Below are 15407 nucleotides of genomic sequence, written 5' to 3' on the forward strand. Positions count from 1 at the left end.
GGCAACTAGCAGTGACGTATTTATTCCGGTAAGCTACGAAGAAGCAATCAGGTGCCTTGATTCGGAATTATGGTTGGAAGCGATGAATCGAGAGTACGAGGCTCTTATGAACAACCAGACTTGGCAGATAGTAGATCTTCCAAAAACAGAACGAGCTATAGGCTGCAAATGGATTTTCACTGTGAAGAGGGATGCGAACGGGCAAGTGCAGCGGTACAAGGCACGTCTAGTAGCCAAGGGCTGTTCACAGCGGTATGGAATTAATTATGCAGAGACTTTTTCACCTGTTTGTCGGATGGAAAGTATACGTTTCATACTTGCCCTGGCTGCACAGTTAAAATTACATTTGCACCAAATGGATGTATGTACGGCATATTTGAATAGTGATTTAACAGACACTGTATACATGCAACAGCCACTCGGATTCCGAGCCAAAGATCATGCGGACGGCGTGCTTTTGCTGAAGAAGGCAATTTATGGCCTTAAACAATCTGGCAGAGAGTGGAACTGTAAATTGGATGGAGTTTTGCGTAGTATTGGTTTTAATCCATGTACAAACGAGCCATGTCTTTACATGAATAAAGGTGGACGCCATCTTGCACTTATTCTTGTATATGTGGACGATCTCATCATAGCTTGTCAAGATAAAAATGATCTTATGAGCATAAAAGGAAAAATCGCTCAATCTTTCAAATGTGTAGATCATGGACAGTTGAAAATGTTTCTTGGACTGGAAGTTCAGCGAGAAGGCGAGCTGGGCGACATAACGTTAAGTCAGAGCCAGTATATTGAAAATCTACTTCAGCGGCACGGTATTAAGGAGTGTAGAGCAGCTGCAACTCCACTGGATGCCGGATTCCAAATCACGTGTGATAAAGAGGGATACAAAATAGTCAACGAACGGCTTATCAAGCGGTCATTGGTGAACTCATGTGGTTGGCGCTATCATCAAGGCCAGACATTTTACATTCAGTATCTAAATTGGCGCAGCGCAACAAGGATCCCCACAGTGAGCATTGGACAGGAGTAAAACATGTACTCAGATATTTGGCATCAACAAAAGATCTAAAACTGCATTACAAAATTAGCAATGAGCCTCTAACTGGTTACGTGGATGCTGACTGGGGAGGTGACAAAACTGATAGAAAATCATACACATGATATCTTTTCTATCTGGCTGGAGGACCGATTTCGTGGAAATCTGAAAAACAACGCAGCGTAGCTCTAAGCAGTACAGAAGCGGAATACATGGCATTATCATCCGCATGCAAGGAAGCGATTTCTTTAAGACGACTTATATTGGAAATTGGCTGCGGAGAATCTGGAACATCGACAATAATGAATACTGACAATTTAAGCGCTCAGCAGTTGGCAAAGAACCCTGTACATCATTCAAGGTCGAAACATATTGATATCAGGTATCACTTTGTAAGAGATATTGTTAAGGAAGGGCATATTATTTTAAAGTATCTTTCAACTAAACAGATGATTGCAGATATATTAACAAAGAACCTTCAAAAACAAAAGCATTGTGAGTTTACTAAGAAGTTAAGTTTGTATTGAAATATGTAAGCTTACATTGAGGAAGGGTATTGAAACTATCAGATAGCACTGTAATCTCTAACACAAAATCTGTATCGATAGTACTTACTGCAGTCACTAAAAGTATCGAATAAAGATCTCTCTCTTGTGTATATACTCAACAAAGTCGGACGTGTTTTTACTCAAGCGGAATGAACATCAAGAATATATATTATATATATAGTTAAATTATATATAATTATATATATTATATATATTATATATATTATATATATTATATATATTATATATATTATATATATTATATATATTATATATATTATATATATTATATATATTATATATATTATATATATTATATATATTATATATATTATTATATATAAGTTAACTAAAGCAAACGTCGCTCCCACGGGCGCATGAAATACGACAACATCGGCATACTGCAACGTAAGCATTATGCCGGATGTCGATACGTAGCCGGCAGACACTGCAGATTTGCGTGGCCGCTACGAATATGAGATCGAAACAATGTGTTTCGTTTTCATGCTAGCTCCTAAGTTTGAATTCTTGTATTTTATATTCAGTTCTGATTTTGTCTCCGACGCTACAGCTCCGCTTGGCTCGGTGTAATAAAGCATAAAAAGTAACTCCTAATCTTTCATTGTCACGGCTCCGCCTGACACCTGATTAGTAAAAGTCGCGCGCGTTAACCGCCGGCCAACCCTTATCATAATTGGCGCCCAACCAGTGATATTTGACAGTGCGTTAGTCATTACCCACGAACACAAAAAAAGTGCAAAACAAACTAAAATAAATTCTAAAAATCTAAAACCTAACTACAAGTTAATCAGACTCAGCCACATTAACAGGGCTGTAGCAACAAAACAAGTGCTTGTGACCACTGTTGTTTACAACAGAACTATTTAACAAGTGGCTGCTGCTGACCTACGTCAACACAGGCAGCACAGCTACAACGCCATTAACCTCGCCTCTTGAGTGCAGTTGGCTGAGGTGCGCTATAGCGCAAACTTAATTTCACGTCACACCGAAGCCGCGGGTGCTCTTCGGGCAGCGACTTATCGCCAGATTAGCGCGCAAGCTATCTGGACAGCGGAGACGGCAGCGCCGGAGGCAGAGACAAGCAGTGTACAAAAACAGAAACCAACTTCAGTTTAGAACACAACACAACACCAAAAAAAATGTAAGTGGGCACCTTTTTTTTAAAACTGCACTTAAACCTGCGAAACAAAAAATAAGCATATAAACACATTTTTGCAAGTGTCTTTTCTTAAATGAAATTAAATAATAAATAGTTTTAACATACGTGAAACTAGTAAAGGATTAAGTTGACGGAAAACTATTGGCAGCAAAAATATATAAACATTTGTTGAATAATTACTAAAAGCGGCGCATCAAATGCATGCGCGCACAAATTTTTTTTTCCGTCTGCCTTCATCTTGTTTGTTTTGTTTGGTCGTTCACCGTAATACGATCCGTGGGATTTCGCAACTTTGTTGCCTCCGTCCTCAAGCGTTGTGTTCGAGTTTTCGTTGTTTACATTAGAAGCATATGACTTCACCCTTCCTTTTCTATAGAAACACTCGCCGAAAGTGTAGTGATTCTGACTCTGATTGCGACGACCATCGCATTCGCTGTTCAGTGCCAAGACGCACACCCTCACCCCCACCCTCACCTCGTCCTACAGACAGCGTCATGGACCCAGACCAGTTGAAATTCGTAATGCAGGCAGCCGTCACCGCTGCCTTAGCTGAGCAAGCCGCTGCAAATAAGGTCTTGCTTGACAAAGTCAACGCAATGTCCCAGCAGCTGGCCGCAGCGCATATTACGCCACCAGAGGTGCAAGCTTATACACCCATAGAGATAAGAAATGATATCCGCTGCGACGAGCCATTAGATGCCGTCAAATGCTTGCCCGAGTTTGCAGGCGCACATGAATCGTATGTTTCATGGAGACAGGCGGCTCTCGCAGCCTATCGTATTTTTAGGCCGTACGACGGCAGTTCACGCCATTATCAGGCGGTCATAATTATAAGAAACAAAATCAGGGGGGCCGCGGACGTTGTTCTAGCCTCTTTCGGCACAGTTCTTAACTTCGACGTACAGCGACAAACGTCCAGTTCACGTAATTGAGCAAGAGCTGGCCACGCTGAGACAAGGCAACATGTCTCTGCTGCAATACTATGATGAGGTCGGCAAAAAGCTTACATTGTTGACTAATAAAGTCAACATGTCATACGAGCCGGTCCTAGCAAAGGGCCTCTGCGAAAAGTTCCGCGAAGATGCACTACGTGTGTTTGTTTCGGGACTCAAGCGTAGTCTCACAGATGTGCTGTTCTCAGCAAAGCCAAGGGACTTGCCGTCAGCTCTGGCGCTCGCGCAAGAGGTGGAATCGAACCATGAAAGATATGCGTTCGCTGCCAACTTCGCGAGAAGCATTGAGGAAAAAGAACACAAGGCAAGTACCCAACAGCGGGTCAAGCCACCCCAACAAGAAACACAGGCAAGCGGGTCAAAGAACCCACATTTTAGTAGGCAGAACAAGCAGCAAGGCCAATACGGCCAGCGAAATGCCGAGCAGCAAACTCGCGCCAGTGCTCCAGAACCAGGCCTCCGCTGGCGTCAGCAGGCGGTCGGCCATGTCCGATCGCTCTAACGGAAAGGGCAAGCAACAAAGGGTGAATCATGTAACCCAAGATGCTGGGCAGGGGCAGACCTCGTACGCCGAAGCCGCCAACGGCGCTATGGCGCAGATCGAGCACGATGCCGAAAGTGATTCTGACGCCCTCAATTTTTTAGGGGAAAATCCCTGCTACCCGTCATTAGACGAAGAGTAGCAGGGCAGGATATGAGCTTCCTTATTGATACCGGCACGTCCAAGAATTACATCAGACCACACAAGGGGTTGCGTGGCGTCCGTCCGGTTAACTCGCAATTCACCTTGCATTCCATCCATGGCTCAACCACCGTCACACAAAAATGCTTTGTTGCGTTGTTCAACGTGAAAGTAACATTTTTCATTTTACCAGACTTGTCAACCTTCGATGGGATAATCGGTCTCGATTTGTTAGCTCAGGCTGGGGCGTCACTCTGTTTGGCCTCCGGTCAGCTCAAATGGGATAAGGAAGTTGAGAAAATCTCCTTCCACAAATGCACTGATGTCAATTTCACCGATGTGGATTGCTCAGATGCACCCGCTTCAGTGCGGGAGACTTTTTGGAAATTATTAAAGGCCAGAAAAAAGGCCTTTGCAGACCCAAACGAGGCTCTGCCATATAATACTTCGGTGGTTGCCACCATCAGAACGGTGAGCGAAGAGCCCATCTATGCCAAGCTGTACCCATATCCCATGGGCGTAGCTGATTTCGTTAATAAGGAGATCCAAGATCTTCTAAGAAACGATATAATTCAGAAATCGGCATCCCCCTACAACAACCCCATATGGGTAGTTGATAAAAAGGGCACCGATGATGCGGGAAACCGCAAGAAGCGCTTGGTGATAGACTTTCGCAAGCTTAACGAGCACACCATTCCCGATAAATACCCCATGCCAAATATATCAATGATATTAGGCAATTTGGGCAAAGCACGCTATTTTTCGACACTGGATCTTAAATCAGGATACCATCAAGTCGTACTAGCGGAGCGCGATCGTGAAAAAACTTCTTTCTCGGTAAACGGAGGAAAGTATGAGTTTAAGAGATTGCCATTCGGCCTCAGGAACGCCGCCGGCATCTTCCAAAGAACGATCGATGACATCCTACGGGAGCAAATAGGCAAATTTTGCTATGTTTATGTTGACGATGTGATCATCTTCTCGCAAGACGAGGAGGCTCACATCAAACATGTAGAGTGGGTGTTAAAGAGCTTAGAAGAAGCTAACATGAGAGTATCGATCGAGAAATCGCGTTTTTTTAAGAAAAGCGTGAGCTTTCTCGGGTTCATTGTCACCAGTAACGGTGCAACAGCGGACCCAGAAAAGGTAAAGGCCATAAAAGAATTTCCAGAGCCTAAGACGGTATTCGAGGTCAGATCGTTTCTGGGCCTCGCGAGCTACTATAGGTGCTTCATCAGAGACTTCGCTGCTATAGCAAGGCCCATTTCAAACATATTAAAGGGCGAAAATGGAACAGTTAGTAGGCATAGATCGAGGAACATTCAGGTGCATTTCTCTGAGTCCCAGCGAGAGGCGTTCCAAAAGCTGCGCAATATATTGGCATCAGAAGATGTCATGCTCAGCTACCCGGACTATAAGAAGCCATTTGATCTAACGACAGATGCTTCAGCCCATGGTATAGGTGCGGTGTTGTCTCAAGAGGGCCGCCCTATAACAATGATTTCAAGAACTCTTAAAGACAGTGAGGCCAACTACGCGACTAACGAGCGTGAGTTATTGGCCATCGTTTGGGCCCTGGCTAAACTGCGGCATTACTTGTATGGAGTGAAAGATATAAATATCTTCACTGACCATATGCCGTTAACATTTTCTGTGTCGGAATCAAACCCGAACGCAAAAATTAAGAGGTGGAAGGCCCGCATAGACGAGTTCAATGCTCGTCTATTTTACAAACCCGGTAAAGAGAACCTGGTAGCGGACGCCTTGTCCAGACAACAGCTTAATGTGCTGGAACAAGAAGAGCCCGAATCTTGCGCAGCAACGATTCACAGTGAGGTGTCTCTCACCTACACAATCGAGTCAACAGACAAGCCATTGAACTGCTTCCAGAACCAGATAATACTGGAAGAAGCACGCTTCCCGTCTAAAAATACCTTTATTTTATTCGGGAATAAAAGGCGCCACACGGTTAACTTCGTCTGCAGGGGGTCTTTACTAGACGAACTGGCAGACATAAGGGCCGTAAACGCCTTCCATTGCGATTTGCACACGCTCGCAATGATACAAGATGAGATAGTCCGGAGGTTCCCAGCCACAAAGTTCTGGCATTGCAGGAACCGTGTCGTGGACGTACTCAGAATCGAAGAAAGAAGGGAAATCTTAACTGCTGAACATAATAGGGCGCACAGAGCAGCGCAAGAAAATGTAAAGCAGGTATTGTCGGAATACTATTTCCCCAAAATGGCCAAGCTGGTCAACGAGATCGTGCAGAATTGCAGGACTTGTGCAAGGGCAAAGTATGACAGGCACCCGAGAAAACAAGAACTCGGTGAAACGCCAATACCGTCACACACAGGGGAAATGTTGCACATCGACATTTTCTCTACCGACAAAAAGTTTTTCCTCACTTGCGTCGACAAGTTTTCTAAATTTGCCGTCGTACAACCAATCGCCTCGAGAACTATTGAAGACCTGAAGCCGGCGCTGCTTCAGCTCATGAACTTTTTCCCAAGGGCAAAGACCATTTATTGCGACAACGAACCGTCGTTGAAGTCACACACGATCGTGTCCATGCTGTGTAACAACTTTGGGGTAAGCGTTACAAACGCACCACCACTGCACAGCACCTCCAACGGGCAGGTGGAGCGTTTCCATAGCACGTTGCTGGAGCTAGCCAGATGCATAAAGATAGACAAGGGCTTGAGTGATACGGTCGAAATAATAATGTTGGCCACTACCCAGTATAATAAGTCGATTCACTCGGTCATCGACAGGAGACCGGCTGACATCGTCCTAACACACCCCGATGAGCCGCAGCTAGAGATCCGCAATAGGATCCAGAAGGCTCAGACCGCGCTGAGGGCCAGAGAAAACTCCTCGCGGCAAAATAGGACATTCGATGTTGGCGAGAAAGTGTTGGTAAAATCCAACCGAAGACTCGGCAACAAGCTCACGCCGTTGTGCGAAGAAAGATGGGGACCACGGTCCTTATTGAGGGGAGGGTGGTCCACAAGGACAATTTAAAATGACGCGCTCAGCAGCGAGGTCAGTGTTTCGCTTAATTTTAAATTTTTTCTAGCCACTTGGAGTAAATTTTAATAGATCTAAGCGTAGCGCCATCCGCGCACATTATATTCTTAAGCATTTTTATTATTATTGGTGTTGGGTTCCCCTTGTCTACAAAATAAAAAAATCAACCATTTAAACTTTCAGCCACAGGACCAATCTTATCCTTCTCGTGTCTCTATCATTGGCATCGGCTCACATTCCCATAGTCGATGGCCAGATCTTGGTGTGAGAGAATTTCGCCTACGTGAGGCACTCCGCGAATCTTTCGGAGTACGCACGTGTAGTAGAGGAGACGGTCGGTCTGCTTAGCCACTTCCCGCAGTCACACATGAGAAATTTGCTGAATGTAGATTCAGCACACCTCCGGAACTTGCTGGATGCGCTGGGCGCGCACCATCGAGTGGCCAGAAGCTTGGACTTCCTGGGCTCCATACTAAAGGTTGTAGCCGGTACACCTGATGCCAGCGATTTGCAAAACAGTAGGGTCGTAGAGGCGCGATTGATAGACGCGAACAATAGGCAGATAGAAATCAATACAAAAATCCAGAGTCAAATTAATAAATTAACTGCCACCGTCAACTTAATCCTCAAAGCAGCAAAAGCGTCGCAAATTGACTCCGGTCATTTGTATGAAACGTTGCTCTCGAGAAATAGAATGCTCATGATGGAGCTTCAAAATTTAATGTTGGCCGTGACACTTGCAAAAATGAACATTGTTAGCCCAAATATTCTTGATCACGCAGATTTGAGTTCAGTTTCGCTAGAGGAGCCCACCAACACCCCCATAGGGGACCTCATGTCCGTATCGTCCGTAAAGGTTCTGCAGTCCAATAACGCATTATACTTTATCATTAAATTTCCGGTAATTAAGTTCGCCTGTAAGAAAATTACTATTTTCCCCGTCAGTCACGAAGGAGCCATGCTACGTTTAGATGATGGCGTTATCGCAGAATGCGACAACGAGATCCACACCGTCAAAGCTTGCACCGCATCAACCAGCGCCACCTTCTGCCAGCTATCATCAGGCAGCTCTTGTGCGAAAGAACTCCATGCAGGCGGCGAGGCGCACTGCGAAATACAACCCAGCAGCCTGGACCACATCATCTATGTAGATGAGGGGATCGTCATCATCAACGACAGGGCCGCCAAGGTACAAGTGGACAACGGCTCTGAAATCTGGGTGCATGGTACGCATCTTGTTACCTTCGCCCGACGTGCCGTCATTAACGGAACCCTGTACGTCAACCAGAACGGGATCCAGAACAGAGTACCGGGGGTAGCGAAATTCCCTCTGCTGAACATCACCTCTCACCAAAGCGTGCTCAGTCTCCCGTACCTTCATCGCCTAAATGAAGGTAACTTAGAGACAATCCGGAGGTTCAGAGAAGAATTCAACGCCGAACGACCCCAGCGAGTGGCACTGACCGTAGCAGCATCATGTTTCCTCCTGTTATGTGTTGCCATTGTGGGCTGGCGCGCCTGGAAGGCCAAGAGGTCCGCAAGACAACTGAACGTGGCGATTGCTGAGTTAAGGTCGGCCGAGGGCGCAAACGTTGCACCCACGGGCGCATGAAATACGACAACATCGGCATACTGCAACGTAAGCATTATGCCGGATGTCGATACGTAGCCGGCAGACACTGCAGATTTGCGTGGCCGCTACAAATATGAGATCGCAACAATGTGTTTCGTTTTCATGCTAGCTCCTAAGTTTGAATTCTTGTATTTTATATTCAGTTCTGATTTTGTCTCCGACGCTACAGCTCCGCTTGGCTCGGTGTAATAAAGCATAAAAAGTAACTCCTAATCTTTCATTGTCACGGCTCCGCCTGACACCTGATTAGTAAAAGTCGCGCGCGTTAACCGCCGGCCAACCCTTATCATAATTTATATATTATTATATATATATATATTATATATATTATATCAATATATCATAGATATTTCATTCAGAAGTTGAAAATAAGCTTCACAACGTAAACAATGCCAACAAAAAAAAAAAAAATTAACAAAATTAATAAAAAACAAAAGAAAAAGGACATTCAGTCCTTTAAAAAAGATGTGGAAACTGATAATCATAAAATATCTGTAGACGAACTATTAGAGCGCTTAAAAACAGATCCCAACATGGTACGAGAATCTATAATAAGTCGGTTGCATAGCATAATATTTTTTAACAGGGTTTATCTCATTTGGAGGCCAAATTAAGATTGGAAATAAATGGTCCTAACATACTTACGCCACAGCCTCCAACTCCAAAATGGATAGTTTTTTTGAAAACCATGTTTGGTGGATTCGCTGTACTACTTTGGGCAGGAGCTTTTCTTTGTTACATTGGATATCTTATACAATTACAAACGCAGCACGAACCACCAGATGACAATCTTTATCTTGGTATTGCATTGTCCGTTTTGGTGATACTTACTGGATTATTTACATATTTTCAGGTAAATAAGTAAACATGCTAAATAAATATACATAAAATCTAAAAAAAAGGTCCAATTGTTATGATACGCATATGTACTATGGACTTAAAGAGGAGAACGGATTTTTTTTTTCATCGGAAGTGCGGTTGTAATAATACCTGATTGATTTCAGTTGGGAACGCAATTGCGACCATATAAAGTATATTCATTATCGCAATCAGATATTATGCAGTTCTGTCCGTTCGTACTAAAATTAGTGTGTCAGTTTTAAAGCTTTCTGCATTGAACGTTTGTAATTTATTGAAAATATACACAAGCGTCGTTGGGCAACTATATTATATATCAGCACTGGAAAATATTTTATTTATGATAGGAAAATGTAATATAAAAAAAAGTTGAATACTTCATTTGAATTGGGAGTTTGTTTTGTAGGTTATTAAATTTTAGAGGTGTGCGAAAAAAAAAAAAGGTGTGCGATAGAAAAAGGGAAAAATTGAGTTAAATGAAATAAAATTAAAAAATATTTAAATAGTTTGGCCGTGACAGAAATGGGCGGTTTTTGGACGTGGTAAAAAATTGTTTGGGAAATCGATATAAATCTACTAATAATAAAGGACAACATTTGTGGTCTTGTGGTTTGCGCTGCGTCTATGTCTCAGGAGTCTGCATGCCTTATCTCAACTTTCTAACTTTCTAGTTCATAAGATCTCAATGTTTGTACGGTCGTACTGACGGAACATACCCAGATCGACTTGGTTATTGATTTTTATCAAGAATATATAAACTTTATATGGTCGGAAACGCTTCCTTCTCCCTGTTACATACTTTTCAACGAATCCCTTTTTAAGCAAATCATTTGAGCGTATCCAAACGCTTCTTAGGTCATGATTATGTAAAATAGGACATTTAGTTCTACTAAATTTTAAAACACCAGCTAATTTTGCTTTAAAACATCTATTATTGGCTAATATTTTTTGTTTGCGTAAGAGGTATCGAATATCTCTTACCGATTTTATTTTTTAATATACAAAAAATTTTTAACAATTTTGAGATAATAGTTTTAATAATGATTTACATATTAGGTTCATAAATCGTCTTCCATAATGGACTCATTTAAGAACCTTGTTCCGCAATACGCTACAGTTATACGAGAAGGGGAAATAAACACTATTAGTTCAGAAGAAATAGTAAAAGGAGATATTGTGGAAGTTAAATCTGGTGATAGGGTTCCAGCTGACATTCGAATATTAGAAGCTCATGGACTTAAAGTGGATAACTCTTCCTTGACTGGAGAATCCGAGCCTCAAGTGAGATCTACAGAATTCACACATGAAAACCCATTGGAAACAAAAAACTTGGCTTTTTTTTCTACAAACGTCCTTGAAGGTACTTGCCGAGGTGTTGTCATTGCTACTGGTGACAGCACAGTGATGGGACGAATAGCCAACTTAGCGGCAGGACTGGACGACGTACAATCACCTATTTCCCGAGAAATACAACTTTTTATTCAATTTATTACAATATTTGCAACGATACTAGGACTATCTTTTTTTGCAATAAGTTTAACTTTAGGTTATGAATTTATTGATGCAGTTGTGTTTCTTATCGGAATTATAGTTGCAAACGTCCCTGAGGGCTTACTGGTAACTGTAACTGTATGTTTAACACTTACTGCAAAACGTATGGCTTCCAAAAATTGTTTGGTTAAGAACTTGGAAGCTGTTGAGACTTTAGGTTCGACATCAACAATCTGTTCGGATAAAACAGGAACCCTAACTCAAAATCGAATGACTGTTGCTCACTTATGGTATGATCAAATAATTGTTGAATCTGACACTACTGAATCTTTCCGAGGATCCCATTTTAAAATTGAGGATAAATCTTTTAATGCTCTCTTTATGTGTGCCGCACTTTGCAATTCAGCTGAATTTAAAGGAGGTCAAGATGATATACCTGTATTTAAAAAAGATGTTAATGGGAATGCATCAGAGGCTGCTCTTTTGAAATTCGCTGAAACGATTTTTGGAGGTATTGGTTCTTTTCGCCAAAAGCATTTGAAATTGACCGAAATTCCATTTAATTCAACAGAAAAGTATCAAGTTTCTGTTCACGAATTTAATTCAAACGATGGATACTTTATAGTTGAAATGAAAGGAGCTCCAGAGAGAATATTGGATCGCTGTAATACGATAATAATTCATGGACAGACTGTAGAACTTTCGCCTGCATTAAAATTGGAATTTGAGGAAGCTTATTTGGAAATGGGCGGTATGGGTGAAAGAGTATTAGGATTTGCTGACCTCCTACTTCCCTCGTCTAAATATCCAATTACTTACGAGTTTAAAGCAGAACCTCCAAATTTTCCATTAGAAAATCTTCGTTTTCTTGGATTAATATCGTTAATAGACCCGCCACGAGCGGCAGTCCCAGACGCAGTTGCAAAGTGCCGTTCAGCAGGTGTACGTGTAATTATGGTAACCGGAGATCACCCTATTACAGCTAAAGCCATAGCCCGTAGTGTAGGCATTATTACAACGCCTACTACAGAGGACATTGCGAAACAACGTGGCGTTGCAGTAGTCGACATCGATCCCCGACAAGCTACTGCTATTGTGGTCCACGGTGGTGAGCTCCGTGAGATGAAAGCGGAAGAATTAGACGCTGTTATATACTATCATAACGAAATCGTTTTTGCCCGAACATCTCCACAGCAGAAGCTTATAATCGTTGAAGCTTGTCAAAGACGTGGTGAAATTGTTGCTGTAACTGGCGATGGTGTTAATGACTCCCCGGCATTAAAAAGAGCTGATATTGGCGTTGCCATGGGTATTTCTGGATCTGATGTTTCTAAGCAGGCGGCAGATATGATTCTACTGGATGACAATTTTGCATCAATTGTGGTTGGTATTGAAGAGGGGCGTATTATTTTCGATAATCTTAAAAAGTCCATCGCATACACCTTGACCTCAAATCTTCCGGAGATAGTGCCGTTTTTATTTTTTGTGATATTTGATATACCTTTAGCTCTAGGCACTATAGCAATTCTATGCATCGATATCGGCACTGATTTGCTTCCGGCAATATCGCTAGCTTATGAAAAAGCGGAATCCGATATAATGGCGCGTATGCCAAGAGATCCGTTTGAAGACCGTTTGGTAAATAAAAAGTAAGTTTTTATACTCCCCAGAGTAAAGAGATTATATCATTGTGTATGGGCTAGAGATTTGTAAATATACCCAATTTTCGTTTTAATCAGATATAAAGATTCTCATTGTTCTTAAGAGTTTAAAAAACTTTATTTTATCCGAGCATCCTACTAAAGCAACGCAGTTTATGACACCGGGAGTTAGAAATGCACCCGCGCCCAATAACTCAACAAGTAAACTTTTTAATGTTTTGTGCATCTCACCATATCATGGATCAATATATAGTGGTTCACCAAAGGGGTTTTAAAAATATGTAGTTTGTTTACATCGAAAGAACTCAATGATACATACCTCTTGAAGAAATTCAGAAATAACATGTTTGGTATCCCTAAATCATTAGGTTAATTTTAATGGCTTACTTGCAAATTGGAGTTATACAAACGGTTGCAGCTTACTTTACTTTTTTTGCCATAATGGCGGAGCATGGATTTCCCCCGTCCAGACTTAAAGGAATTCGAGAGGACTGGGACTCCAAAAATGTGGAAGACCTTGAAGATGACTACGGACAAGAATGGGTAACTGTATTTTCTTCTATTTTTTATATTATTATTCTGTTTAATATATATAAAAATTTTTTTAGACCTACAGAGAACGTAAAGTTCTTGAGTATAGAGCAAGTACCGGTTTTTTTGTGTCGATTGTTGTGACACAGGTATTTGACCTTTTAATATGCAAAACTCGTCGAAACTCCATACTGCAACAGGGTATGGGCAATCATGTACTTAACTTCGCGTTGGTTCTTGAAATCATTATTGCCTGTCTACTCTGTTATGTTCCAGTATTTGAAAAGGCATTAAGAATGTATTCAATTAAGTAAGTACACATTAATATGAAAAAAAGGCGTAAAACGAATGTTCTTGATTTTTTATAGATTTATTTGGTGGATATATGCGTTCCCTTTTGGGTTATTAATTTTTTTTTTTGATGAGAGTCGCCGATTTTTAATAAGAAGAAATCCAGGGGGCTGGGTGGAACAAGAAACTTATTATTAATTAAAGTTATGTATCACTCCAGTTAAACCAATAAATTTCCGTCGCCGTGATTAAGGTAGAGTTTTTTGTATTTAGGTATATATGTATGTATTATGTTAAGAAAATTGTATATTAATAAATCTTGAAATATATAACATAATATATATCTCAAAAGTAAAATCGGCTCTTTTCGATACCGTGATCGGTTGTAAGTAGAAGACATTTTCTTAATATTGAAACAAAAATTATCGAAAGTCACCTGATACATACTTATCAACGAATCTAGTATAGCCTTTTACTCTACGAGTAACACGTATAATAAATGGGATGCGTTACTGCTTAATTTCGTTATCGATTTTGCGTCTACCATTCTCCGACGTATCTCGTAATGACTGTCTCGAAAGTGCGTAGTTTACCACGTTCATCTGTCCCTTCCTGTATGCAATCTTAGTGTCGTTCTGCTGCAGATCTAGCGCTCATCTAGCGCTCAGATCTAGCGCTCCATTCTTCCTATGTTGTTTAACTTTTTTGCCGTCTTCAGTATCCTGCGTAAGAATCGCGCCTATTCGCTGGCGTCTGTTTGTATGATGAACGTTATTGCATGGTCGGAACACACTAGTTCAACACACTTGTATTGATGGTTCGTTGACCATTCACAATTAGTTTTCCGATTCTGGCACGAAACGACATTACTATAATCTTCTAAGTACGCTCTCGGTCTCACGCGGCATGCAACGCGGTATCCTAAGTACAATAGGGGTTGACTGAAAAATTGATACTTTTTCGGGCGGAAGAGCCTAAGGAAAATTTGGTTTTCCCAAATAAGCCCACTGCTACCGTCAATGCAGAAAACTTTCTACATACTTCTCCAGAGGTGTTTTTCAGTATCCATTCCTAGGTCCAGGTTGCACATAAACCCGGCCTCCTGTAACTGGTCGAGAATATAATTTACCCGTTTCATACGGTAGGTGGTCCTTAGAGACTAAGCCCTAAGTCCACAAACAACCTGTGTTCCCTTTTTGCACAGATTTCACATCTTTTAAATTTTGTCAATTTTGTTTAAAGCACAAAATCAATTTACTGTGATATTGGTCATTCAACACAGAGACTATAAAATCAATTTATAGGTTATTTAAAATCCACAATTTTTAATGTTGTAACTTTAGTAAATAGTTTTAACATGGAAATTGCATCTCCTTACGTTTATTAAAGAAATCCTCGATCCATGTTGTGTAAACTTTACAAAAACCATCTACGAAATAGTATGAACATATAATAATAGACTATACAATTTGTATACATTCGTCGGTTAAAGGACATATATTAGAACTATCAT

At 41.4% G+C, this 15407-nt stretch overlaps 1 protein-coding gene across 2 annotated transcripts; it reads left to right on the forward strand.

The window, feature by feature from the left end:
- Positions 1-9434: 9434 nt before the first annotated feature.
- On the forward strand, positions 9435-14147 carry LOC122622831 (sodium/potassium-transporting ATPase subunit alpha). Of its 2 annotated transcripts, XM_043801383.1 has the most exons (7): positions 9435-9598; positions 9649-9915; positions 10977-11922; positions 11983-13060; positions 13441-13615; positions 13681-13913; positions 13972-14147. In XM_043801383.1, exons 1-7 carry the CDS (start codon positions 9452-9454, stop codon positions 14090-14092), a joined length of 2967 nt encoding a protein of 988 aa, XP_043657318.1. In that variant the 5' UTR covers positions 9435-9451; the 3' UTR covers positions 14093-14147. The 2 variants fall into 2 exon arrangements, with proteins under 2 accessions (XP_043657318.1, XP_043657317.1); XM_043801382.1 differs by having other exon boundaries at positions 10977-13060.
- The last annotated feature ends 1260 nt before the right edge of the window (positions 14148-15407 follow it).

This window comes from Drosophila teissieri, chromosome 4 (genome assembly GCF_016746235.2).
Source record: "Drosophila teissieri strain GT53w chromosome 4, Prin_Dtei_1.1, whole genome shotgun sequence".
Taxonomy (NCBI): Eukaryota; Metazoa; Arthropoda; class Insecta; order Diptera; family Drosophilidae; genus Drosophila; species Drosophila teissieri.

Bases quoted from the DNA above. Each gene is read 5' to 3' on its own strand.
- LOC122622831 (XM_043801382.1), top strand. From the start codon at position 9,452: ATGCCAACAAAAAAAAAAAAAATTAACAAAATTAATAAAAAACAAAAG. The intron at 9,916-10,976 runs GTAAATAAGTAA...TTTACATATTAG, and splicing joins GATTATTTACATATTTTCAG to GTTCATAAATCGTCTTCCAT. The intron at 13,914-13,971 runs GTAAGTACACAT...GATTTTTTATAG, and splicing joins TTAAGAATGTATTCAATTAA to ATTTATTTGGTGGATATATG.